Source organism: Notamacropus eugenii, chromosome 3, assembly GCF_028372415.1.
Source record: "Notamacropus eugenii isolate mMacEug1 chromosome 3, mMacEug1.pri_v2, whole genome shotgun sequence".
Taxonomy (NCBI): Eukaryota; Metazoa; Chordata; class Mammalia; order Diprotodontia; family Macropodidae; genus Notamacropus; species Notamacropus eugenii.
The window spans coordinates 485,321,211-485,347,344 of NC_092874.1; the positions used below are offsets into that span (position 1 = coordinate 485,321,211).

Sequence of the window (26,134 nt, forward strand, 5' to 3'; positions counted from 1 at the left end):
TCAAAAGCAAGACTGGCAGGGAAGATCACCCTTTACTACGGAGTGTGCCACCAACATGACAAAGTGCAGAAGCCCAGAAAGGACATCTGCCAGCAAACCCTGGCCAGCCTCAAGAAGCAGAGAGCCAGGGCCCCCCAGAGTCACAAACTCTTGGAATGTCAAGCAAGTTTCCAGTGACATGGAAGGAAAGGGTGGGGCATGAGCAGCCCCCAGGAGAGAAGAGATCAGACTTCAGGGACCCTGCCCTTTTGGGCCAGCGGGTCTGGAGGAACAGCATCTCTGGACTCACTGCTTCAGCCTCTCTGACAAGGAAGTAGGAACATCACTCGAGAAGGGTGGATGCAGAGACCCACGCTGGAAGCAAGACCTTCTAGGAAGAGTTGAAGAGTCCATTTTCAGGATATTTCCAAGATAACAAAAGATTTGAAATGGTCAGACAACATTCCTGCCCCCAAAGGTGCCTGCATTGGAACCAGTGACTCCTGAGAAATAACATGGACTTTCCCATCCCTCCAGAAACTTCATGAGCAGGGTCTACACATGCCTCGAGAGGGTCCTTGACCAAAGCATTCAGAGAATAGTCATTGTTCAGTCATTTCTGTCTCATCCTCATCCTACTCTTCATGACCCCATTTGGGATTTGCCCAGCCTTTTCCTTCTCCAGCTCAACTTGCAGATGAGGAACCTGTGGCAAACAAGGTGAAGTGACTTGCCCAGGGTCACACAGCATATACAGCTAGTATGTGCTTGAGGCCAGATTTGAACTCAGGCTTTCCTGACTCCAGGCTCCAAGCAGCCCCAGGGAATAATCAGGCTTCTTCCAATCATTTCCTACACCAGACCTCACCTTTGTAAGTGACCCTGAAGCATCGGAGTCTTCTCAAGCCTGTGAATCTCACAGCCATCATGGAAGCTAGCAATGCCTGGCATAAGCAAAGCCACAGAGGCAGGAAATGGGGTACATTATGAGGGCAGGGAGCCATCCAGTGTGAATTAGATCGGGAGCCAGCCTGGATCAAAGAGCAGACAACATCCCAACGCTGTTCCCCGTGGGCCCGTTATCACAGTGGATTCCTCCACTTGCTGCCTAGGCACAGAACCCTTCTCAGCCCAACCCACTGACACAGGTTTGAGGAGCACCCCATTCTCACACTGTCCCGGGGGCCTATGCTGGGGACCTTCTCACAGGGTCACCAAGGGACTCCAGTGCCAAAGTGTTTCCCAAGATTCCAGTTCAAGAGAATTCTCCCCGTGGCACAGGGCAGGGCCCGAGGCTTTTTGAGCCACCCAAGTACCCCATCAGCCCCTTTCACAGACTCCAAACTGAAGTACTCCCTGACCCCAAAAGACACCACATCCTTTCCCCACTTTTGTGCCCTACCCCCCAATACTCCTTAGGCCTGGAACATCCTCCCTGCTCCCGTCTCCTCTCCCAGATTCCTCCCACTTCCTGACCCAGGGCTGGCCTCCCCTGGAACAGCTTCACCATCTTTCTAATGTATTTCCCCAGGGTGCCTGGTATACAGTGAGTGCCTAATGCTTGTTGATGGATGGTTCATAGACCTAGCTAGAGTTGGAAGGGACCAATCCTTTCATTTTACAGATGAGGAAACTGGGGCCTGGAAAAGGAAAGGGCCTTGGACGTGGCCACCACGGTGGGATTTAAACCCAGGTTCACTGCCTGCAGAGCCAAGATTCTTTGCTGTGTATCTGAGTCAGCCACCCAAAGGCAGCGAAGGGGCCTGTGCTCCCTCTAGAACTAGGTGGCTGTGCTTGTGGCCCAGCCTGACCCTCTGAGCTTGACCTCTGTCCTTCTTCCAAAGCCTCTCCAGGTTTGGGGCCCTGGGGGGCCACAGCCCAGACCTTAGGGAGAAGTGAGCCAGAAAAGAGGGACTTGAGGGTCTCGTCTCGGTGGGGAAAGGATAACAAGAGCTGGGGTGGCTCTGGATGGAGGTCAGAGCAGGGTGAGCTAACCCAGGGTCCCTGGCAGAGAAGTTCCCCTGCTGAGAAGTTCCCCTCTCATACCTGGAGAACCAAAGCAAGCCAGTGCCTTCTCTTCACAGCATTCCCTCCTCGCCTGGGCCTCTGAACAGAGTCCATTACTGGGTGGCCAATGGATGGGATCAACAGAGTCCACAATCAGCATTTATTAAACACCTATTAGATGCCAAATGTCATGCAAGGTACTGGGAATTTTGAGAGCTCAGGAGGAGGAGCTGCCTTGGCCCATGCCAATCAGGCCCTGCCCTCAAGAGCTGCCCAGATCCTGAGAGATGACATGGCCTTGCCCAGGCTCCCCTCGCCAGTACGCTGGCTCTGGCGCAATGGTCTAAAAAGTCAGAGGCCAGCTTTGTACCCACCACGCTGCCCTGTCCTGCCCTGCCTTGCCCCACCCTAGGAGAGCTCTGCATACACAGATCTCAGTAAAGGCAAGATTGTTGGAGGAGGGAGAGGGTCCAAAGCCCCAGAGGCCCCAGATCACAGTTGGAAAGTGAGAGTATGCCAGGCCTGAAGGGCGCTGCACAAAGGTCTGCCCAGAGGGGAGACTGTGGGTCAGAGGGGGCCTATAGCCCTGAAGCCCTTTGGCTAGAAGGGAGAGTTTGGAATCATCGCCCAAGGTCAAAGGTGATCTCTTTAAATGACAAGATGCAGGGTTTGTGTTCTAGTTTAAAGGTAATTGGCAACAGCTGGCTGTCACTGTCCTTTAGAAAGATTGCTTTGGCACTGATGGATTGGGGACAGGAGGAGGCTATTGTCCCAGTGAAGCTGACGAGGCCTGAGCGAGGAAATTGTACAAGCAAAGAGAAGGGGAAGAATGTGGGAAATGTTGTGGAAGTAGGAGGGGAGCTATTCCAGCTGAATGAATGTGGGCACGGAGGTGCCAAGAATCACAAGCCACTCCAAAGCTGGGAGCCTGAGCGAGTGAGGAGGTTGGTGGGGCATCACACAGAAATGAAGATGTTTGGAGGGGAAAGGGGGGACTGAGTTCCATTGTGGACAAGCAGCAGAGGTGATGCTGCGAGAACAGAGCTCAGGAGAGAGTGATGAGGCCTGGCAGGTAGACTTGGAGTCCTCTGTGCTGAGAGGAGATCTGAGTCCATGGGGGCCGAGGAGAGAGAAGTGAAGATGCTCCAGGACGGAGCCACAGAGCATGCCCTTCTTGGAAGTCCAGCAGAGAAGACTCTGAGGAGAGCCCCGAGAGAGGAGGAGAACCAGACCAGAGGGCCAAGGGCATTGGGAATGAGTACTAATAATGACCCACGTTTATCTCACACCTACTGTGTGCCAGGCACTATGCTAAGGTGCTTACAATACGATTTCCTTTGATCTTCACCACCACCCTGGGAGGGAGGTGCTATTATTATCCCCATTTTACAGATGAGGAAACTGAGGCAAACAGGAGTGAAATGATTTGTTCAGGGTCACAGAACTAGTGTCTGAGGCCAGACTTGTACTCAGCTCTCCTGACTTCAGCCCTGGCACGCTATCCATTGGGCCATCTAGCTGACCAAGAAAGATGAAGAGAAAAGGACACTGAATTTAGCAACTAAGAGATCTGTTGGCAACCTTGTAGAGAGCACAAATTTGAACAGTCAGAGGTAAGGTGAGGAAGTAATGCCAGGACCTAGGACTTTGACTATGAAAAGGAGAGCTCTAGGACCATGGCAGGTTGGTTGGTTCTTGTCCTTTGCCTTCAAAGAGGACCAAAGGGACATCACCGTTGTGTGTCCGACTGGCTGATCAGACATATGCGAGCTCAGATGCTCTACCACAGGCTGGGCACAGAGAGTCCCTGTGAACATTTGGGGTGGATATCCCAAATTTGTGCATCCTGCGTTTATTTTGTGCTGTCTCAATTCTGTTTTGCTCAAAGAGCACAGCACTCTTTCTGATGTGAGCACGCCATGCTGAGCGGTCCTGTGCCAGTGTTTCCCATGTTGCACAATCAAATCCAAAGTTCTTGAGAGAGACCTTGAGAGTGTCCTTGTATCGTTTTTTCTGGCCACCATGTGATCGCCTGCCCCATGCAAGTTCTCCATAAAATAGTCTTTTTGGCAAGCGTACATTTTGCATTCAAACAACTTGGGGGGATATGGCAGGGTCACATCAAACTTTTTCTTAAGCATGAAAGAGGTATGTGTGTGTCTTTAGGAATCAGGGAAGAACCAGAACTTAAGGGGGAGATTGAGGATAGAAGGAGCAGAGGAAGGAGAGAATGACTAACCGTCTTATAGAAGACAGGCTGGGATCCAAGACAAAGATTAAGGGGTTGGCCTTGGGAAGGAGAAGCCACCTCTTCTTCAGAACAAGAGAAAGAATGGGGACATGGAGAGAGCTTTTGAGGGGAGAATGGGGACAAGGGGTAGGTAGCTCATGACAAATGGACTCAAGCAGGAGGCAAGGTCTTCTGCTGAAAGGGTGAGGCAATGAAAGGCTTGGGAAATAGAGAAGGTTTGGAAGTCACCATTAGGAGGGAGGTGCTCAAGCAGGAAAGAACAAGCATATTGTGCAGCAGCAAGGGTCCAGCTGGGATTGCCAACATTATTTGGAGCAGACCTAGTCAGCACAACTGTAGGGCTTCCTCCAGAGACATTCAGTGGGACTGGAGCAGGAGCAAAGAGGGCAGATGATACGGCCAGCCCTGGGCTTGGGCTTGGTGGAGCAGGTGATGAGAGGACCAGAAAGCCAGGGATTCAAACTTGGAGGATAGTTTTACAGTCAAGATTGGGCAAGGAGGGAGGCAAGGCCAAAGCAGGGGTGACCTGGCAGAGCGGGGAAGGAGAGAAGTAGGTGGTGGAGAGGATGGAGAGTAGATTTAGAAAGAGGAGAGACAGTGAGGGATAAGAGCTTGTGATCCTAAGGGTCCTAAGCTTCTGATGGACAACGGTTGTTGCGTGGTTGGTGACTGAGGAAGCTGCTCAGGAGAATGATGCCAAGTCTCTCAGTGTAAGGCAGATCTTAGGGTCCAAACTACTGAGGAAGGGAGGAGAATGACCTGGGGTTGGAGCATGTGGGCTGGAAGGAGGAAGGGGAGGAAGAGGAGCTTGAAGGCCACAAAGGCTGCAGACAATGGAGGGGCTGGCAGGGGCCTGGAGAACAAGGACAACGGTCCCTTCTCCTCCTTTGCACCCGTGGGGGATGGAGGCGGTGTCTTCTGGGGAAGTAAATTTCCAAGAGTCCCTGGAAATGGAAGGAAGGATATAAGTAGGTTCTTATAAGTGATGAATGGAAAAAGAAAGGGGTCTAAGACGAAGGGAAAGGTGCTGGGGATTGGGATTGGGGTAGAGTGCCTCCTCCCCTGGAAGCAGGGCTTGGCTTCCCAGCCCAGCCCCTGAGCTCAGCTGGGCAGAGGCTTTCAGCACCGACTTTACCAGGCTGGTCTGTGACCACTTCTGTTCTAGGGGGCATGCAAGGAGAGAGGAAAGCAACCAGGGGTGCTGAGCCTGGAGAGGGCACAGGAGCTGTGTTCAATCTCTGAAGAGGAATTACCCAGGGCAAGCAGAGAGCTGAGCCAGGAGTAGTAGGGGCTGCGGGAAGCTGAGGACTCCCCGACAACGAGAGGAGTCCCCAGGTGCTGCAGACTCTCCTTCCCCAGGGATCTTCAAACCCAGGCCAAGGCACCAAGTATTGGGCCAAGAGGGAGGCTTTTTTCTAATGTGGACTGGACCAGGTGGCTCCTGAGAGGGGCCCTCCCTGCTCCCATCTCAGGATGAGCTCCAAGGTGAGCACAGCAAGACTGCGCAGCCAGCCCACGGTGTGGGAAATGCTGCCACCTTCTGACGTCTCCTCTCCACTCAGCATCGTAGCCTTCCTACAACAGCCCACCAGGTGGGGCTGCTGCTCACCCCCAGGACAGGGGGCACCTGGGACTTCGGGGGCCTGCTCTCTGGGACCAGGCCCTTCTTCCTTCCCTTGCCTTTCATCTTCCTCTTGTCTCCTCCCCATCCCCATATCCACCTTTTCCTAGGGGTGTGAACCCCAAGGTGTGATGACCCCATCCCAGGTGGGCACCTTTGAAGCCAGTCTGAGCAGGGCTCCAAGACAAGTTGAACAGACTCCCCCTGACCTCCCTGAGAAAGGGCAGAGGGAGAAATCAGATTGGCTGGACCCCTGCCATGGGAAGGGCGAATGCTGAGCATCTGCCTCAGGAGCTGGGCATGGTTAGCTTGGGGAAGGGAAGACTAGGGGCGAGTGCTGTCTTCACACACACAGGAGCTCGCACAAGAACCCTGTTCTCCTTGACCCCAGAGGGCACTTTGCATGAGTGATGAACAAAGTCCTCTGCTAAGTGCTAGGGACTGCCTGTGGAGGGGGCAGCTTCCCCTGACCCCACCAGAAGGGTGCCGGTCATAACTAGAGGACCATGTGCTGAGGCTGTGAGGTCCAGACGTTCTCCAAGGTCCTCCTAAAATGCAGCCTCAGCTGTGTGGCTGGACATGTGTGTGTTCGTCCATTGCTGCTAAAGAAGACCATGCCATCAGAGAAGTGATGACATGACTTGCACTCAACTTTGTGTTGAGTGAAGAAGGGCTGTGCAGGTCACCAGCCTCACTTCTCCTCCACAGCCATCCAAATCCAGTGACCAGATATTCATCAGGATGAGTGGAGATGACCCAGGATGAGGCAATTGGGATTAAGTGACTGCTCAAGGTCACACAGCTAGTGAGTGTTGTGTCTGAGGTGAGATTTGAACTCAGGACCTCCTGACTCCTGCATGGGTGCCCTATCCACTGCACCACCTAGCTGCCCCCCTGTTGCTGGGCAACTCACTACCTAACCCAGCCTCAGTTTTTCTCATCTGCAGAATGAGGATAATAGCATTTTCCTCCCAACAAGGCTGTGGGGAGTCTCCATAAAGGTCATTTTGGTAAAGTGCTTCAGAGCAGCTCCGGTCAGAAGTGTGCCAAAGCGCCAAGACCTGGAAAGAGCCAGAGTTGCTGCAGCATTCCCTTGGGAGAAGACAGAGGAGCAAATCATGGGTCTCCCCTCATCCTAGGACTGCCTTGTTTCCTTTTATTGTCCCCTTCCCTGAGCTCCTTGGTTCTCGGCCAGTCCCCACCAGACAGCCTCAGGGTGGGTAGGGAGCCCAGGCAGAGCTGGGCTGCCTTCTGGAGCCAACTGACCAGGGCTAGGTTTCAGGTTGATCACTCCCCTCTCCAACAGGGGAAAGGCAGTCAGAGGGACTTCTAAGGTCCCCTTCTCAGCTGAAGAGAAGTGAACAGACCGAGGCATTTGGAGTCAACTCACCTTAAGACCTGTTTGGTGCATAACCTCGAAGGAGTCACAAGCTGAGCACTTCCTGGTGTTTATAATGGTGAGCTCTGCCTGGTCCATGGTGGTGTGATGATCCCATGAGGTATGGGTGAACCTCATCCCAGTGCCAGCTCTCACAAATCACTAGGGGTGATTTCGTGGGTAAATTGAGCAGGGGCAGTAGGACACTTTCTCACAGAGACAGACAACCCTCGATGAAGGAAGTGAAGCCCTGAAGGAAGTGAGGCACTGAAGACCCACACACCCTAGGAAGGAGGGATCTGCTGGAGGGATGGGGAAATGCCCACACATGGGAACTGAAGCGGGGTGTCCTCCCCACCCCTACCCTGTCCCAGCAGCCCCATTTTCACATCCCTTTGGAAGTCACTCACACTCCCCAGGCCAGGGAGGGAGGAAGGAAGGGAAGGAGACTTATGTTGTCTCAATTCCATGGATGAAGAAGCTGATAGACGCAGGCCAGCATATCCGTGTCCTGCACTCAGAAAGGACCCCAAACTTGAGGCACAGTCTGGGCTTGGCCCAGGACAGCAGACTAAGGCCCTTAAGTGACCTGGTGACCACTGTCAGGGGTCCTGTAGAGAGGTGCTGGCTTTCAGCCCGCTGTCTGAAAAGTGTAGGACTCAAAGAGTCAATGCCACCTGGCAGGAGGTCACTAGAGATATTGGAAATCCCACTTCTTTGACCTTTCTGTTGGCTAAGCCACAGGAACTAGACTCAGGCGCCCTCCACTCCCTTTCCACCACATGGTGTCCTGACCATGCTCACACCAAGGAAGGCATTGTCTATTTAGGCTGATGGGTAAATGCTAAAACACAAGCCGGCATCCTCAAACAGCAGCACCCAATGTGCAGGGACAGAACAGAAGTCCCTGTGTCTGCAGCGGGGCATGGGGCTTCTCTCACAGAGCGGAGCTCAGAACAAGGTCTCCTTTCACTGGGCCCTCCCCTCAGCCCTGGCCTGAGCTTGGCACCCCATGGGAAGCAAAAGGAGTTTTCATTCTTCTCCATGTTTTGTAGGCTTTGAGCACAGAGGAAACGTAGCCAGGACCCCTTTTCAGCTAGGAATAGACACAGCTTGGGCTTAGTCAAAAATCATGGGAACTGATTCTGTGCTGGGAGCAGCAACCATGTTTCCCATCCCAGATGGAGAGCTGGAAGAGGCCTTCAGGCTCATTCATCTGGATAGGTCACCTTGGATGAATCCAATCAGCCCTGCCCGACGGAACTGCAAGAGTCGGCCAAGTCAGCTGCACACTGCTGCATAGCCAGCCCAGAGGAACATGAAGGGTCACCAGTGGCTCCAGAACTGTGACCCTGAAATTCTCCTTTTGGTGCTGAGTGAAAACACAGGCAAACATTCAAATGCTTTAACCATCAGATCCTTGCACACCCTCCCCTGTGGTGCCGTCTTCCTTCCCAGCCCAGTTATTCTTTGTAGCACAGGGGACCACCACAGATACAAGGAGGACACACACATTCTTTAACAGAGCTCCTCGCATAAAAGAGGCCCATGGAGACACTTGTCCAGCCCATGGAAGCAGGCCCTAGCTGTGCTTTACAGCAAAGCAGAGTCTACCTGTTAAGTGAATTGGTTCTCCAAAAGCACTTCCAGCTCTTAGTGTCAGAAGGGGCCTCCTCTGCTCTGGTTCAAACCACAAACCAAAGGAATCCTCACTACAACCTACCCAAGTGCTCCATCAACCTCTGCCTGATGACCTCAAGAGGGAGTATACCCACCGAACCCGGGTAGCATAGTCTACTGGTATGTGGGTTGGATCATTTGGTTCTTCAAAATAATACTCCCCACATTGTTTTCTGCACACACACACACCCGCCAACATCACCCCAGGCCTTGCACACAGGTGATCAATGTTTCCTTTCACAGAAGCCCAGGTCTGGTGGGTGGCAAGGATGTTACATCTAATGTGCTCATTTCCTACATGAAAGAACTAAGGTACCTTGCCAAGGACCTCGACATCTAACTGCCAAAGCAGAGGCCTCATGGAACCCTGCACGCCCAGATGAGGACACTGGAAATCCCTGATGACAAGGAAAGAAAAGAGCCTGGGTAAGAATAGTCTCAGCTGTACAGAAAGTAGAAGGATCATCTTTTAATCCCCAAAGCACTTACTGGAGGCCCTTCTTAAAGAGCCTGTGTGGGACTGTCTTTTAATCAGCTCCCAGTAAGTTTCTAAAATTTAATTCTGCCAAGAAATGGGGCTCCCTGCTTGGGGAACTCAAGGTCATCACTACGCTTATTCAGATCGTACTTTTGCAGTACAAGGGAATACTGGAAATGCAGTAAACAGAGAAGACCTCTAGTGTGCATGCTCTTACCCTGAACTAACACCACTTGGGGATCCAGTCGGTGTCAAAGGTGAAATAACAGGTTCTGGCACACCCAGATTTTTCAGTGGGTTGAGTGACAGCCTTAAGGAAACATCAGGTCATAAATCACAGGCTGTCAAAGTGATGATTTTATTCCATTAAATAACTACTAAGCCCCTACTACCAGCAAGACACGCTAGTCTAAGACCTTGGCCACAACAACAGCTTCTGCCCTCTCTGGTAGGTGATGCAGTCAATAAAAAAAGCTAAGGTTTTTAGGAGAGCACAAAAACTGAAGAGGGGAAAGGGCATGAGAGGGCAGGGGGAGTGTTAGTGAAGACCAAGTCTATGAGGCAGACCCCAAGTTAAGCCATGAAAGAAGCTACAGATTTTCAAGAGAACAAGCAAGGAAAGGGTACCTGGAGGCAAGTCAATAGGCACCCCACCAAAGGAGAGGCGCAAAGTGTCTGCACTTTTACCCTAAAGCTGAATTAGTAGCAATCCTCCTCTTTCACTAATTAACCACACATCTTTATCCTTCCTCCATCTCCTCTCTCCAAGGTAAACATCCAATCTCAGTCTCTGTCCACCTCCCAAGCTGCCCAAGGGACACTTCAAACCAGACGTTCCAGCACATCTCCAACTCAATGTTACCTGAGATCTTTTGTGTTCCTCTAAATCCTTCCCTATTTCTGTCCAGGGCGAGCCATTTTCCCCATCACCCACTTCCACTCTCACTTCAACCCTTCGTTGACCAGTTTCCAAATCATGTCGCTTCCATCTCTACATCAACCCCTTTTCTCCACCAGTTCAGACCCTTATCGCCTTTCCTTTGGACGACAACAGCTTCTTAATTCTATTTAGCTTAACCAACAAGCCCTTGTTAAGAACCTAACACATGCCAAGCATTGTGGATACCAAGACAAAAGCTCTCAAAAGCTGGCATGGCACTGAGGTAGATTCACAGAAAGCACACACCTAACAGACATGAGGGAATTAGCCTAGGGCACACACTCGTAACTGGGGAAATTGGGAGGGGCACTTTAGATCAGAAGGAAACCAGCCCTTCCAAAAGGCAAAGAGAATAGGCATCTCTCCCTTCCACAGTGGAAAACAATATTCCAAAGTACAGGCCCAACCACACCACCCCTATTCGGTTAATACTTAGAGCTTCTTTTACCTCTTGGATCAAAAAGACAAAATCGGCACCTCCTGTGTAGCCTCCAAAGCCCTTCATACAAGGTAAGAAAGTCAAGTAACCTTGTCCTGAGGCCCTTATGGTCATGTACTGTGTCACCTCCTCCAGTAGGACGTCATCTCAGCTGGAGAAGAGAGGGCAATCCCACCTACCTTGTGCCACCAGTAAGTACCCAGCACAGGGCTTTACACACAGCACATGCCTAACTTCACCTTGGCCAATAAAGTTCCTAAAGTCCAACACAGTAAATTCTTTTGAGACCTTTCAGATATTCTGCTGAGCTAGATATGTCTGCAATTTTACACGGGACAAATCGCTGTAAAACAAACTTGGCAAATGGAATGTCTTGGTGTGCAGATGAGCAGTGGCACAAGGCATTTTTCCAAGCATTTTCACTTTAATTATGCTATCAAGTGGATATAAAAGTCTGCTGTTATCAAGGTGGTGTGGCTTTAAGCAGCACACTGAGATCTGAGTTAGCTTTCTGGCCTTGACACCGCTCAGCAGTACTACCCTAAATAAATCACACTCTGAATCATTTATTAAACACAGTTAATACTTACCTACATTACCTACTTTGGAGCAATGATGTGAAGGCTGCAATTTTGAACCTTTAATGTATTATAGCAAAGTGAATTTTGTTTTGCTCAAAATGTGTTCCTGAGTTCTGTGCTCAAAAGTAATGTAGGGGAGATTCTGCTGCTTAAAATGCACTTAAGAGTAAACTCATGTTCTAAAATGAAGATAGATCTTAACTGAAAATCTATTTTCTCCAACATTTTGCCTACAGTGACTTGGATCACCGAAAGCAGGCTGGGTGGCACTGCCCCAAGTCTAAGGAATGGCAGTCTCCTCTTTGAAGACGAGCCAGAATGGTCAAGTACCCTGAACTCCTCATTTTGTTCACCTCCCTTGAATAATGAATGCCAACAAAAGAAGGGGACATTAAAACAAACTTACCAAAAATAATCTCCCCAATATCCACAAGAGATAAAAACTAGATGACATTTTATTACATGAAGAATAGCACAGGAAGAAAAAATAAATAAAAATTAGTAACATTTTACTTTTTACAAGATAGCTAAAATCTATGCTCTAGGAATACGTGACTATATTGAATCTGAATTGGCAATTTTCTTACAAGAAAGTAATACAGATAAGTCAACGGTAAAGAGCTACCTGAAAATGGGCCCAAAGTGCACAAGACAGGTAAGCGATGGCCATCGATCAGTGACCCTCTCCTTGAAGGCCTCCGCCCCACATGGTTAATGCCCCATCATCACTGCTCGCAAAATACTCCAAACCAAACTGTTACATCACAATATTGTTTATTATGTGACTTTTTACAATACAAACAAAAAATACAGAAACGCAATATGTGAATACAGCTAAATGCAGAACGGTGACGTTTTTCTCTTCAAGAGGCCATGATTCCCATTCCTAGTAAAATAAAGAAGAGACTGCACACAGGTAGAAACAAGCTGGTAGTTAACTCCACATTTTTGTCTAGAAATGACCTATTAATGCATTTTTCCGGCTACTTACCATAAAGTGTAAAAAGGGAGTTAAAGGAAAGTTTTACTCACTGGTTCCTACCATACGAAAGACGCTATATTCTATTTTAGCAGGGCCAATATACGGAAAATATCTAAATTTAAATGTTATTACAAAAATGAAGCAGTAATGAGAGTCTTCTGGCTAAAGAAGTCACTAAATTGAGAAGAGCATATATTTAAAGAATCCAAAACAAGAAAGGGCTGTTATAAAAAGCTTTAGGTGCACTGGAAGCTTATAAGTTTTTTCCATGTATATTTTTAACAATGGAAGTGTCAAAAAAAAGAGGGTCAGCTGTGTTAGCCTAGGTCATGTTCTCATCTGCAGAGAATTCTGAGAGACAGAGAGAGAGGGAGAGAGAGGAAAGAGAGGAAGGGAGAGACAAGCATAGTTTGTATCAGAGCATGGCGATTTCTCCTCCACACAAACCTTCCAGAGTCCTTTTATTTTGGAATATCCTGTAAACAATCAAACCACCAGAACATGATTGTACAACAGTAAAATGTTCTCTTGCATTAAAGTGAAGACATCTGTTTAAAAAAAAAAAAATTGGAAAGTACTTAGAGATGTTCCCTTCCAAGTACATGACACCGCTATGCAATTCAAGGCATCTTAATCTCCATCAACCGGAAAAAAAAAAAAAAAACTTTGTCATGCTGTTAAATCCATCACTATGGATAGAAATGGTGCAAAACTGGTTAAACGGATCCAACAAACACTGACGTCCAGGCTGGCACATACTGGTGGTCACTGATGAGCTTAAAAGATCTTTCCTTTCTTCTTGTTTTTCTCCAAAGTTCTAGAAAAGGAAAAAGAGATCGTCCGAGATCAGCACCGATCAACTGGAACCGACAGTCTATGGCCTAGGTTCAGGTGGGGCTCAAACTGCCCAGAAAATCTCCATTCAAGAAGCACGAAGGCAGGCAGGAACGTACACTAGCCAAGACCCCAGCTAGAGCCTCCCACCCTTACGGACTAGGGGTGCTGCCACACATCCCCCACCCCACATTTCTGGTGCTTCCGAGGTTTCTGAGTACAGTGAGCAGCACCAACAGCCCCACTGGAAACAGGAACCGACAACATTGGAGAGAAGGGCCTGCCCAGGATTCCAGTAACACTATGCCACCCTGGTTCTAGGGGCACTAGAGATAACCTAACCTCCACTGAAAGATGAAGACACCGAGGCTCCCAGAGGTAAAGAGCCTTTGGCTCTCTCTATGATCTGACTTGCAGCCCTCCCTCCTTCCCTCTGTCTGTCCACCCCATGATTCCCACTATACCAGATTCCTCCTTCTGGCCCACACAGGCTCCCACCCAGTACTGAGAGCTCCATTCAAATGCTGACCTGGTGCCTCCACCCCAGAAATGACCTCTTCTCATCAGACTCTGCTTTATTCTGCACTACTGCATCCATGGGATCACAGACTTAAAGCAAGGAGGAGCCTTAAGAGTTCCTTAAGTGGCATGTCCTCATTTCACAGAGAAAGAAAGTGAGGCCCAAGAGAAGGGTCACAAAGGGCAGAGGCAGGACTCTGCAGCCTGGGATCTAAGACAGAGCCATCCGCACAGGAGCTAGAGTGACATCCCCCCACTCTTTCGCCACTGGAGGAAGGCACTGCCTCTCTCGTGGGCTTCCCTCCTCCAGCCCAGGCTCGTCAGCCTATTCCAGACACAACTGCCAGGCTCTGACGCCACGGGCTTGTACTCCAGCTGCAAATGCCCCTTGGCCTCAAGAAAGAAGCCATCATGCTGAGCTACCTGGAAGAGTTCTGCTGCTCCAAGATGCGCTGCTGCGCTTCCCAGCTGGCCTTGTCATCCTCAAACTGACGCCGTTTTTCCTCTAATTCCTTGTGCTGCGCCTCTAAGTTCTTTTTCATTTGCTCATGACGCCGCTGGAGCTAAATTACAAAAGAAAAAGCCCCAAATTGAAATAATCAGAAGAGGCAACAAGTGAAACTGTGGCAATGTATCAAGGACCTAGGACTTTAGGGGAGTCCCTCGCCCCACCCCCCCCATAATCACAAATGGGAGTCATTACTATCTCTACAGTATCTTCCAGACAGGAGTCAGACCCATCTTTCGCAAGGGATGTGGTGCCCAGTGTGCCCAGGCCAACGCTGAACACTGGTTCAGATTGTAGGTGAGCCCTAAAGGCCCCTTATGAGCCCCTTAGAGAACTGCTCAACAGCAATGTGTGCAGGCCTGATGGGCCACCCAAGGACTACAGCCCTGACTTGAAAAGGGGGCTCAGGGTACCTGTTTCCAAGGCATTCCCTGTATAAGAATGTACCTGGCTTCACATGGTCACACACTGCCAAGTGCGCCACGAAGGAGGCTAGAGTTCCCTCTAAGGCCCCTGGTCCAGCTGATCTCAAGGCTCAGTGCCAGCCTCATCATACACTGCCATGCTCTGATGCTAAAGTGAGCTATGGCAAGTTTGGTCATCAATGACCTCGACCATTTGGAAAAGGCCTTTTGCCTCTTTAAATAAGCTGGATGGCAATCTCTGCCAGCCTGGGGGTGGTCTCTGGTCCACTGACCTTAAGAACCTTTGGGCTTTGTCATCTGACAGGGCAGGAGTAGAAAGAAACTCAAAACTGTTGGCTTTGGTACAAGGTTTATTGGAAGAGGTAAAAATTAATAATTCAAAATTAAGCTTATAAACTCTTATAACCTCTGGGCTGTTGGTCACTGCAATAGTCCTCACTGATCCAAATGAGATGGCAGTACTTTAGGGAGAATACCTCAGCTTCCGAGTCTTTCAGCTTCTGCACCTTCTCTTTGACTTTCATCTCAAACACCTGCTCCATCTCCATCTCCATTTTCTTCATCTTAGCCACGTGCTCCCTTCTCTCTTCCTCCATTTGGGCCAGGGGGCTCCTGCCAGCACAACAAAACCAGAGTGTAGCTCATTAATTGTAGGAAGATGCCATCTCCATCACACAAGGCCCAAAACAAAGGTGGTGGGGCTCAATCTCCCTCTGAAAGCAAGTTTACGAACTTAAGGCAATCTTCTTCAAACTGCCCTAACAATATCAACGCATGACACCTTATCAGTGGTCAAAAATCTACTATAATGTGGTTTGGTGTCCCCACCAGAGCTTCAAGGGATGACTTGTGGAAACATAAAGGTGGCCTTTCTGTAGAAGGTAGGACAAGCAAACCACACTAGGAGAGATGAGAACGTTCCAAAGGTCATTTGAGAGGAAGCGATTAGAGAAAAAGTTGGAAAGATTTCACAAGTGTTGTGGTTTTTCTTTTCTTTGGGGGAGGAGGGAAAGAGGGGAGAGCACTGAAATTTAACATGTATTCACTCATTTAAATATTAAAATTGTGACTCCTATTTATTATTCTCAGATGATGATACTACCCAGGGCTGTACGCTTTTTGCTAAATCAGAGAAGCTTCTCTTAACTGCAAAGTGAAATTCTGACACGCTGAAAACCAACGCTCAGAACCAGGCCAGGCCCTCACAGCGTCCTGACAACTTCAGCAGATTCTGACTATTTTTCTTCTTCCTCACCCCACCCCCCTTCCTACCGCTGTCTCTCTGTCTCTCTCATTTTCATTTTTTTTTAAACTAATATCTTAGGGAAGGATTTCTAAAGTCTCCTCCCAAAGGCTCCTTGGTGACCCAAACATATAAGGGCTAAAAGGGAATACACAAACACATCTGTTAAAGTTCATTTTCAACATGGAAGAAAAAACACACAAGGCTGCTTGTGGCCACCTTCCCCTTAGGCTTCCACTTTGGCAGCTCAGCATTCATACAGCTAAGGGGCCATGAAGGTGGGGAGCTTAGGCATGGAAGGGGACAGATGGCTCTGCCTCCTCACCACAAGACAAGTGGAAGGACCCAACAAGAAAAAAGAATGGAGGAAAAGAGGTAGACACTGGGTGGACTCCTGGGAGGCTAAGAGGACACAAAAATGACCACTTCAAACCAAGGCTGCCCCGACTCCGGCAGTGGATTTAGATTTAATCACGTAAATGCCCATCTGGCCTGATCTGTGCTCCCAAAATTCACATGTGATGAGGAAAACATACACACGTGTGTGTGGCTGGCTGGCACAAGGTCCACCTGAAGAAGGCGATAAAGGCAGTTAAGTTCAAGAAACTGAAATTCCGAGAAAATCTTCCAGAAAAAAGTAGAAATGTTGCCCTATGTGTTTACAAAAATCATTGGGGGGGGGGGGGCTGGGTGGCCCCTCACTTACAAAAACAGGACCAATTTGTTTTAGGGGTTATATCTAAAAAGACTACAGTGAGTAAATCTCTGTTCCATGCTAAATTGTTACTTGACATCTGAGATCCTAAGCCAATGCGCTTTTTTAGGAAATCTTTGCAATCTGGAACTCTTCAACAAATGGACTGTGTTCCTCTTAAATATAGTTGCTGAAAATCACCGGAACTAAGCGAGGGAAGGTGAGGAGGAGAAAGCGACAACCTGTTCCTGAAGATGCTCAGACACAAGGGTGAGTGTGTGCTGAGGGGGAGGGCTTGCTTTTAAAACTTCAACACTGTCCAGTCCAGCCCAGTCTAGCCACCCCCTAGAACAGATGTCACGGGCTTCAGAAGGCTGGCCAATCCCACAGTTTGTCCTTATATTTAAAATTCTTAGTTGCTATAGTGAAAAGTGAAAGGGATTGAGTTTTTTATGCTGCTATTATGAAAGCTGCCAGTTCTCTCAGTTCTAGGTTCATTTCTATAACTTAAAACATTAAAAATTCTTAGGGACTAAACCTGCTTAAGTCTGGAAAAATTTAAATGACCACTCACATGCCTTCAATTGTGTCAAATCTAAAAGAACAAAACATACAGAGACTTACATGCTCCAAGGAAACCACAGATATTGAAAGCAATAATTCTAAGGCAAACTCAGGCTCCATATACCTAAAGATTAAGGTTACGTAATCAAAACCAAAAATCTCCTCATGAGGAAGTTTGATTTCATTTAATAAATTATCACCACATGATGGTATCGAATAGATTGGCTAGGAAAAGGTCCTAAGAAAGTGTGCCGAGTTTTGTGCCTATTCCACATGAATATTTGAAAATAATTCAAAAATAATTCTCATGAGACCACTTTTAAAGTTTATTTGCCTTTGATCTGACACGCAGACATTCAAGAACAGTGTCTCAGCAAAGCAGGAAAGCATCTGCAGGGTTTTCAGGAATCCGTATGAACACCTAAGGCTCCCCACTGGGGCTCCCCCATTCCTGTGTCTCCCACTTGGAGGCACCACATACAACCCATGTTCGCAAGTTGGGGGGTGCGTGTGTTCTGGGCCTGAGTTTTCAATTCTGCTATCACTTTGGAGCTTTCTTCTGGTGCATCAACGCCCATTTAATAAAACGTCCAGAAAAACCACTGCACCACTACATAGCAAGTATTTTGCTCTGCACAGGAACCCAACTTTATTTTGGTGATATAAAACAAAGAATCAGGAGAGAAACGCTCCACACAGCTTGATGTAAAAGGAGGCGATGGCTGAGGGCAGGGACATGTGGACAATCTTGTAGAGGCACCAAGAAATTCATCTTCAGACACTGAATGGCTGTGTGACCCTGGGCAAGTCACTTGACCTCTGTTTGCCTCAACTCCCTCATTTAAAATGGGGATAATAACAGCACCTGACTCCCAGGACTGCTATGAGGACCAAAGAAGATCACATATTCATAAAAAGTACTTAAGTACAGTGCCTGCCTGGCACATAGCCCCCTTTCCACTCTCCCTTACAGGGCTCCCCACCCTAGCTACCCTGACCCGCCCTCCTGGCTGGCATTCTCATGAACTCTGGCCAGTCCCAATGCTCCCTCAGGTCTCAGCTAAGATCCCACAGTGAAGCTTGAAGGCAGGAAGGCCTGAGTTCAAATCCAGCCTCAAATACTTCCGAGCGGGGTGACACTGGGCAAGTCACTTCACCTCTGTCTACCTCAGTCACAGCAGCAGCTGCCTCCCAAGGGTGCTGTGAGGACCAAATGAGCTAAGAGTTGTAGCACACTTGGCACAGACTACATGCTATAGAAATATCCCCTATTTTTGTTACTCTAACTCACCATATACATTTGGCAGGTGCATGGAAGAATGGAAGAGCCCGGAAGGCAATGGCGGTGGGCCAAATGAGAAGAAAGGGACTTAGGGAGAATCAAGATGTGGGGGCCTTCTCCAGGCTGATCCAACGGACCATATAACATGATAAACACACCATGTCACTCCCACCTCCATGCTTTGGCAGTCAAGGCCTCTTGCCTGGCATGCTTTCCCTCATCCAGTCCACTCTTGGAACCCCTGCCTCCCTCTGTCATCAAAGCTCAGCTCAAACAAGGACAGAGGCCACTTTGGGTGCCCACAGCTGCCACTTGGCAGATTCCTATCTGTCTCTATGCTGCATCCCCCAGGAGAACAACAACTCCCTGAGGGAGGGCTACGTGTGTCAGTCCTATCTTTGCCTCCCTAGTACCAAGGCCTAGCAGCTGTCACTGGAGTCAGAAGGCCTGGGTTCGGTAGCACCCTTTGACAGTCACGAGCTGAGCCTCAGTTCTCTCATCTGTAAAATGAGACAGAGCTGGGCTAGGTGGCCTCCCCAGGGCACCCATCACCTCTAAAGCTATAATCCAGTGATTATTCATTTGGGGGCAGGGGAAGGCAAGTGAAGAGCTGAAGGGGAGTGAAGTAGCCTGGAAAGAAACAGGGGTGTAAGAAAAAGGAGAGCCTTTAGGGGAAAGGGTTGGGGTGACTGTGGAATGTCCAGGGGAAGACAGAAGATGGGTCATCTGCACGGGAGATCGTAGTTCAGCCCATGGGAGCAAAGGAGGTCAATGAAAGACACAGAAACTGAGGGAAAGGGACCAGGAGAGACAAAGGAAGTGAGGTCAGACAGGCCAGGATGTAACCTCAGGAGAAAATGTTCACTGCTGATTCATCCAGGGCTGCAGAGAGCTCAAGAAAGCCTATGAATGGGCTGAGTAACAGATTGTCAGTGATACTGGACAGAGAAGCTGAATTAGTGATGTGGACATCAGATTTATGAGCTTAAAAAGCATATGCAGCAGCATAAAATAATAAACATCAATCCCACAAATTCTGAAAAGAATGCATTTATAATGGATTCTTACAGGTGCCACTAACAGTCAGTAAGGCCAGTGTCAATATTTTTGCTAATTAAGCATTAGTTCTATTTAGAAACAGTAAGGACGGATCAAGTTTTGTGATCAAGTCCCAGAAATCAAAAGACTCCTAAAAGATGAGAGGACCTTGGGTCACTGCATGGTTTCCTCATTTGACAGCTTAGAAGTGACTTCTTGGGGTCACATACAGGACTGGGTCTCCGACCTCAGGGAGGTGACCATGCAAGTGTTCAATAAATTCATACCAAATGCATAACTTCAGTTCATTTAATCTAAACAAAAAGCAAAAATACAAGTTGTTTTAAGGATGCATGGCTGTTTCGAGCCTTTACGTGTTTTAAACTCCCAGCAATGTAGACAAAAGGTTCAAGTGAAATTAAGACTGAGGAAGGGTCTTCACACCTGAGAGTCGGGTGCCACATCCAAGCCCCTTTTCTTGGTGCATATCATCTTTTCAGAGTCAATCATGGAAAAAACAGAACAAAACCTTGCAGAGTCCCTAAGTGGCAGCTCAAAGAGGGAACTCGGGCTCAGGCCAAAAGGTTCCTGGGATGGCAGTAGGAAGAGGAGTTATGAAATACCTACTGTGCTCAATGCAAAGTGCTAGGGAAGAGGAAAAAGAAAATGTTAAAGAACTTTATATTATATAATATAGAGTAAATTTAAATTTGAATAAAAAACAATGGAAATCAGCAGGAACCCCCCCTTCAGGGTTTTGATGCTATCTGAGTAGCTCCAGCTCAACAGTAGGATGGAGCCAGCAGAAAAACAGGATAATTCCATCTGGAAACAAGGGTATGCTTTGGGGAAGTAAAAAAAAATGCCCATCTGAACAAAAACCAAAGCAAAATCAGATCCTGATTAAATGTGGGGTGTGCCAGAGAGAGGAGGCATCTCACTTCACATTCAAGTTCATGTTGAGTAGTGAGAATTACACAGGGGACACTAGAGGTATGGCTCTGATGAACAAGAGAAAAAACTTCAATTTCACATAAAAAGAATCTCAGGTAACATTTAAATAAATTATACTTTGTGAATTTTTCTTCCTGGCCCTCAGACAATACTTATAAAGTTCACTGGGCTTCTCTCCCAAATGGTGGCTGGCATCATGCAAAGACACCACTGGCAGCCTTCATCTCCGGTCCCAGAACAAGGATGGAAAAGCTGTGAGGGCACAGTCCTGGGAGACAACAGAATATAGACCTCGATGGGTTTGCCTGGTCTATCTGTAGGATGCTAGGTAGGGTAGAAAAGCTAGCAGCAACAGAAAGTGTGGAGCCTGGGCATGGATGGTGGCACCCTGTCACACATTCCTGGGGTCTGCCCTGCTGTCCCACCATCACTGGCATTGAGTTCATACAGAAAAAGGCAAGGCAAGCTTGACGCTGACCCTCTCTCTACAGTGGAGAGTTCTTCAGACATGCAGAAGCTGACAAACAGAAAGGCAAAGGCCAGGGTCCCCATGGATCCTGGGCTGCTGCGTAGGCTGCAAGGCCACATCGGAACAAAGCCGCAGGGAGCGGGGCTGAAGCCAGAGGACTCAAGTCTGAATTCCTACCTTTGTGGCTTTGGCTAAGTCATTTCCCTTCAAAGGACATTGTCAGTTGTAAAAGAACCAGGACTACATGAAGTCTAACAATTGTTCTGAATTCACTTATCCAACCAGAACTGAAAAGGTCAAGAGCTGCCGGTGAAACCAGAGCCAGGGAGGGGCTTTACAAATTGAATGATGATAGATGTCTAAGGACAATGGAGAGTGAAGAGAAAGCCTTTAGAACTGCAGTAATGTGAGGAGGAACGGTCTCTGCTGTGGCTTGCCAAAGGCACCACCACTTTTCACAGAAGGCAGCTGGGCAGGTGGCTGGCCTGGCTGTGTGTGGAGGCGCTAGTGCACCCAACCTCCCTCCCGCCAGCCCACTCACTTGGTCAGCTGTCCCTTGTTCTTGTTGTTGTCCACACCGTTGTATGTCACAGCCGCCAGCTTGCGGCTCCTGTAATTCTCATAGTGCACGTTGTTCGTCACATCCTTCAGGTCCTGCATGTGGGTTCTGTCACGACAAAGATGACAGTGAACATCTGTTCCTGCTTTCACCAAACAGCAGAACAAAACTTCCCAGGCCACCCTCCTCTTTAAGGGATGAAGCACCACCCCGAGCCTGACAACTAGTACTTACTTCCCCAAACTAAGCCCTGCCCACCAGATAAAGATCAGGAAGTCGCGGTCCCAATTCAATAAAACTCCCCAGAAGGGGTGTTAGGGTTACAGGCAGCTTCCAATTGGGAGCAGCCCAAGCAGCTGTGCGTTCTAACAGAGGATGTTCAGTAACTTAGATTCCATAAATCATCATATGGGCATTACCAACTGCCAAGGAATTAGAATTATGGGATGAAGATCAAAACTGGAAGGGCCCTCACAGGGCATCTTGTCCAACCCACAGCAGAGAAGTCTGGGAAACCTCCCCCCAAGCCAGATCACATGACTAAGACAGCGTCAATGATGACAATAGCTTTATGGCTGGCAAAGCACTTTTCAGATGTTGTCCCATTTGAGCCCCATAACAACCCAGGGAGGCGGGTGTCGTTATTCTCATTTTACAGATGAGGAAACTAAGGCAGAGAACCATTAAGTGACTCATGCAGGATCACACAGCTTAACTCAGGGCTCTCCGTCTCCAGCTCCCACATTCCATTTACTCTATTACCTGGGTGAGAAGTACCAGGCCCACAGTGGGGAGCCCCCAGTGCCCACTACAAAGAAAATCTCCCCAACCACGGCAAAAAAAGAATTCCAACATGGCAGAATAAAGTATCGCACAAGCATCTGCTGAGTCTAAGGAGCAATTCCACATGTTCCTAGAAAGCGGATGTCCACCCTTTCTAAAGGAGAAAACAAATGGTCATTTTCAATCTCCCTTTACAAGAACACAAGTTATAGAAGAAGCAACATGATGTGCCACCTCCCCTTGAGGGGAAGCACTGGGCCTGAAGTCATCAAGACTTGGACACGCTCCCACCCTTAAAACCCTTCTGGGCCTCAGTTTCCTCATCTGTAAAATGGGAATAGCCCCTCCCATCTTTCAGGGTTACTGTGAGGATAAAATGAGATAATATTTATAAAAGCGGACTGCAAACCTTCCATTAGGCTTCACTTGGGCCCCCATCAGAGCCTCATCCATGACTGAGCTTTGCTCAGGAGGCTCTATCCCATAAGCACCCAAGCTTGCTGATCAGTCTCAGTAACCTGAAATAGTTCTTTCTCCAGTATCACTGCAGCACCCCCTCCCCCCACCAGGGCCTTGCCTCACCCAAGGTACTCCAGCTCCTCGGCCCAGCCCAGCCTCACTCTCCTTCCTCATCTGCACCACCTTTGTGCAAGAAGCCTCTCCCAGTCCTCCATCTTGGTGCCTGCCTTCCTACCTCCATTAGACTGAGAGGGATCCTTGAGAGCAGGGACTGTCTTTGACTTCTCACAAGTGCTAGCTTACTGAATGATTAAAACAGAGGGTCACAGTAATGCTAGATGGCTGTCATTGAATACCACCAAAAAAGTGGCAAACTAGCCTCCACATTAAATATTTTCTGCCCTCTGGAAGCCAACTGGGCAAAGGAAGATCCCGACATCTGACAAGTACCCAGAAAGAAATGTTCTAATATAGTACTGTCCACATCAGTGAAATGTGGGGCCCACTGAGCCCCAAAGCTAATCACTCTAGACTCTGAATTCTCTTGAACATACTGGCATCAAGTTCAAGCCTCAGTCTCTGCCTTAGCCTCACTTGGTTAACACCCATGAAAGCCCTATTTCCATGGCTACCAGTGACCCTGGCACCTCCTGGCCAAGGCTAGCCAAGTACCCCTAAGCCGATGTGACCCAGGAGCTGACAACATTATATGTCTAGACATGCACAAGGCAGCAGGATCATTCAGGTGTCCTCAGTCAATGAAGCAGGCAAGCACTGTTGGCTAACTGACTTTTCAGAGCCTTTGACGGACTGCATGCCTCCACAGTGAAGGTCACTGCTAATTACAAAGGGAGTAAAGGCCACACCACCTCACAGGATCGCAGTGTGGGGGGAATCCCCCAACTTAAAAAAGGCAACTGAGAATACCAACATCTGCCATCTTCAATGTGCCTACTTTCTCCCATCTAAAGTATTTATGCAAATAACCTGCACGCATACATTAAGAGCATCCCTGAAGTCTGAGAACAGAACAGCAGACAACCATCTTTATAATCTAATTAAAGGAAAATGGAGAGAATGGGAGATCCCACTGCGTTTGTGCATTGGTTGTCGGAAGGCAAACACCTTGGGGCACCCTGCTGATACCCATGGTAAAGTCGTACTGGATTTGTTGAAGACTGTCGAGTGCTGTTGGACCACGTTGGCTGATGCTATCAGGCAAAGCCTATGAGAGGCAAGTGCACGCTTGGCAAAGGGGCTTATCATCATCTTGGTGGAGTCTCGATGGGAAAAGGATTCCCTGACGATGGGGAAGTTCCCCAGATCCCCCAGTCCTTATGTCATTGTGGTGCCCACACAGAGCTGCAGAACTCTGATTAGCCCGCTAAAGGAGCTGGGCCTGCGGAGACACACAGGGCACACAAATGCCTGGAGAACTCTAGTGCAGAAGAGCTACAGATATGTAAATCCTGACAATAAAAGCCGAGTCACCCAGTGGACAAGGTCAAGAAGCACAGTGCTGGTGAGCAGTCTGTCAACTCTGGCCAAAGAATTATGTAAGAAAAATAGGTTAAAGGATGTCATTATCTTCTGGAAAAGACTTTGGGCAGGACCTCTGGTGAGACAGAGGACAGGTGAAGAAGAGCCTCGATGATGGCATGCCGTCCATGTGAGGAGGGTACCCAGCCACATGGGGAGCCCTTAGAGGGAAGTCTTCTGGGAAGACAGGACAGAGTTAAACAGAAAAAGGGGATGGGTGAACTGCGATCTGCACCCAAATTAACGAGCTCATAAATCTCTAACTCTAAAGTTCCCCTTCTCTCAACACTAGGTCAACCTACTCTAATGAAGTAAGATAAAGCAGTCACTAGGACTGTCCACGGATGGGGTGGAAGAGATCTCAGACTCCACCAAGTCCAAGAGACACCTCGACACAAATATTCTGTGTCATCTATGCAACAAGCAATCTGAGCTTTTGTCCAGACCCTCCTCTACCTGCTTACCTCCATGTTAAGCATGCCTCTCTGCCACTTCCACTGCCTCTGGTTCCTTCTGGGGCTAACTACAACAAATCTAACTAAGCCTCTCTTCCCTGTGTTCTTGTTATCATTCAATCGTGTCCGATTCTTTGGGACTCCATTTACGGGGTTTCCTTGGCAAGGTGCTGGAGTGGTCCGCCATTTCCTTCTCCATCTGACATCTTTTCAAATACTTGCACACAGTTGTCATGTCCCCTAGTTCTCTATTCGAGGATAAACATCACCAGTGTTTTCACCCAATCTTAGGACGGCATGACCTTCAGCCTCCCTCGTTGTTCTCTGGCTCTCCAGCTGATCATTCCGAAAACATGGTGCCCAGAACTCAGTAAGACCTTACCCTTGGTGAGGTCTGAGCAGGGCACAGTGCACTGAACATTTCTCCAGTCCTGAGCTTTCAGTTCACTAAAGCCCTCAGATAATTTTCCAACAAAATGCCATCTAGTCACGCCTCCTCCAATCTGGGTTTTAAAAATCCCCAAGCTTACCAAGTTAAAGCCTTTACATGTATTTCTATTAAATTTCATTTTCCCAGATTCAGTCCGCCATCTCATCTTGACAAAATCTTTATGGATCACATTCCTGAACATTGCTGGGGTGTTTTTGGTCATTTATAATGACATGGAAGCCAGTTGTACTTTTATTCGTATCAGTTAGTTTCTTGGGGCACACCAATGGAGCGAGGCTTCTGACCTTTTAATGACTCTTCATTCTTGGGAGTTCAGCCATTCAGACAGTTCTGAATCAATCTAAATGTACTTACCCACATCCAACCTCTTCGTAAGAACAAGTCACCGAATGCTTTGCTCCAACCTCAACAAAGCATCTCTCCAGTGCTCTCCTGAGCATGCCATTTCCCTGGCAAGATTCCAAGCCTGGGTCCAGACTCTCAGCCTGGGGACACTGAAAGGGTTATGACGTTTCTTCATCCACCTGTGCTCTTTCTGCCGTTCAATTCTGAGCTTGCTGTTTCTCTGCACATTCAAGAACCGCCTCAATGGCCCAGCTCCACGAGCATCCCTCTACTGAGCTGTCGGTCTAAATAATAAGCACACTCCATTTATTGTTGGGCTGATACCCTCAAAATGGTCAAGGAATCTTAAAAACTGCAAAAGCCCTATAGTATTCTGGCCCTTGACGAAATGGGCCCAATTTCAGCCACAAGAAGGAACACCTGGAGGCCTTCAGAGGAGACAAAGCCATTCTCTGCCCAGGACACGTGTTCCATGATGCTCTGGGAAGATCTCCACATGGCCATGTTGTATGTGCTTCTCTTATGTCCTTGGTAACCAGAGAGAACATCAACGTAATGAACAACTTGGTGGAAGGAGAACCTCTAAGGGGCAGAGAACTCATGGAACAGACTCTGAAGCACTATCTCTGGCAGGTCATTGAATTATCAGTTCGACCAGACATACTCGTCTGGTATAG

At 48.4% G+C, this 26,134-nt stretch overlaps 1 protein-coding gene and 1 long non-coding RNA gene across 5 annotated transcripts in view; both read right to left on the reverse strand.

Annotated features, from left to right (window-relative positions):
• Positions 1–13: 13 nt before the first annotated feature.
• LOC140497798 (uncharacterized) lies at positions 14–2,314 on the reverse strand. Its single transcript, XR_011964847.1, has 2 exons — positions 2,026–2,314; positions 14–685 (listed from the first exon to the last, which is right to left on the reverse strand). It is a non-coding gene; the product is annotated as an uncharacterized lncRNA (long non-coding RNA).
• Positions 2,315–12,111: 9,797 nt separating this feature from the next.
• Positions 12,112–26,134, reverse strand: part of SEPTIN7 (septin 7) — a 64,796-nt gene continuing 50,773 nt past the window's right edge. For all 4 annotated transcript variants that reach the window (XM_072599150.1, XM_072599149.1, XM_072599148.1 and 1 more), the window contains 4 exons: positions 21,408–21,533; positions 15,099–15,234; positions 14,113–14,252; positions 12,112–13,153 (listed from right to left, as the gene is read on the reverse strand). In XM_072599150.1, the coding sequence (XP_072455251.1) occupies positions 13,114–13,153; positions 14,113–14,252; positions 15,099–15,234; positions 21,408–21,533 (442 nt within the window). In that variant the 3' untranslated portion in view covers positions 12,112–13,113. The remainder of the gene's footprint in view (positions 13,154–14,112; positions 14,253–15,098; positions 15,235–21,407; positions 21,534–26,134) is intronic.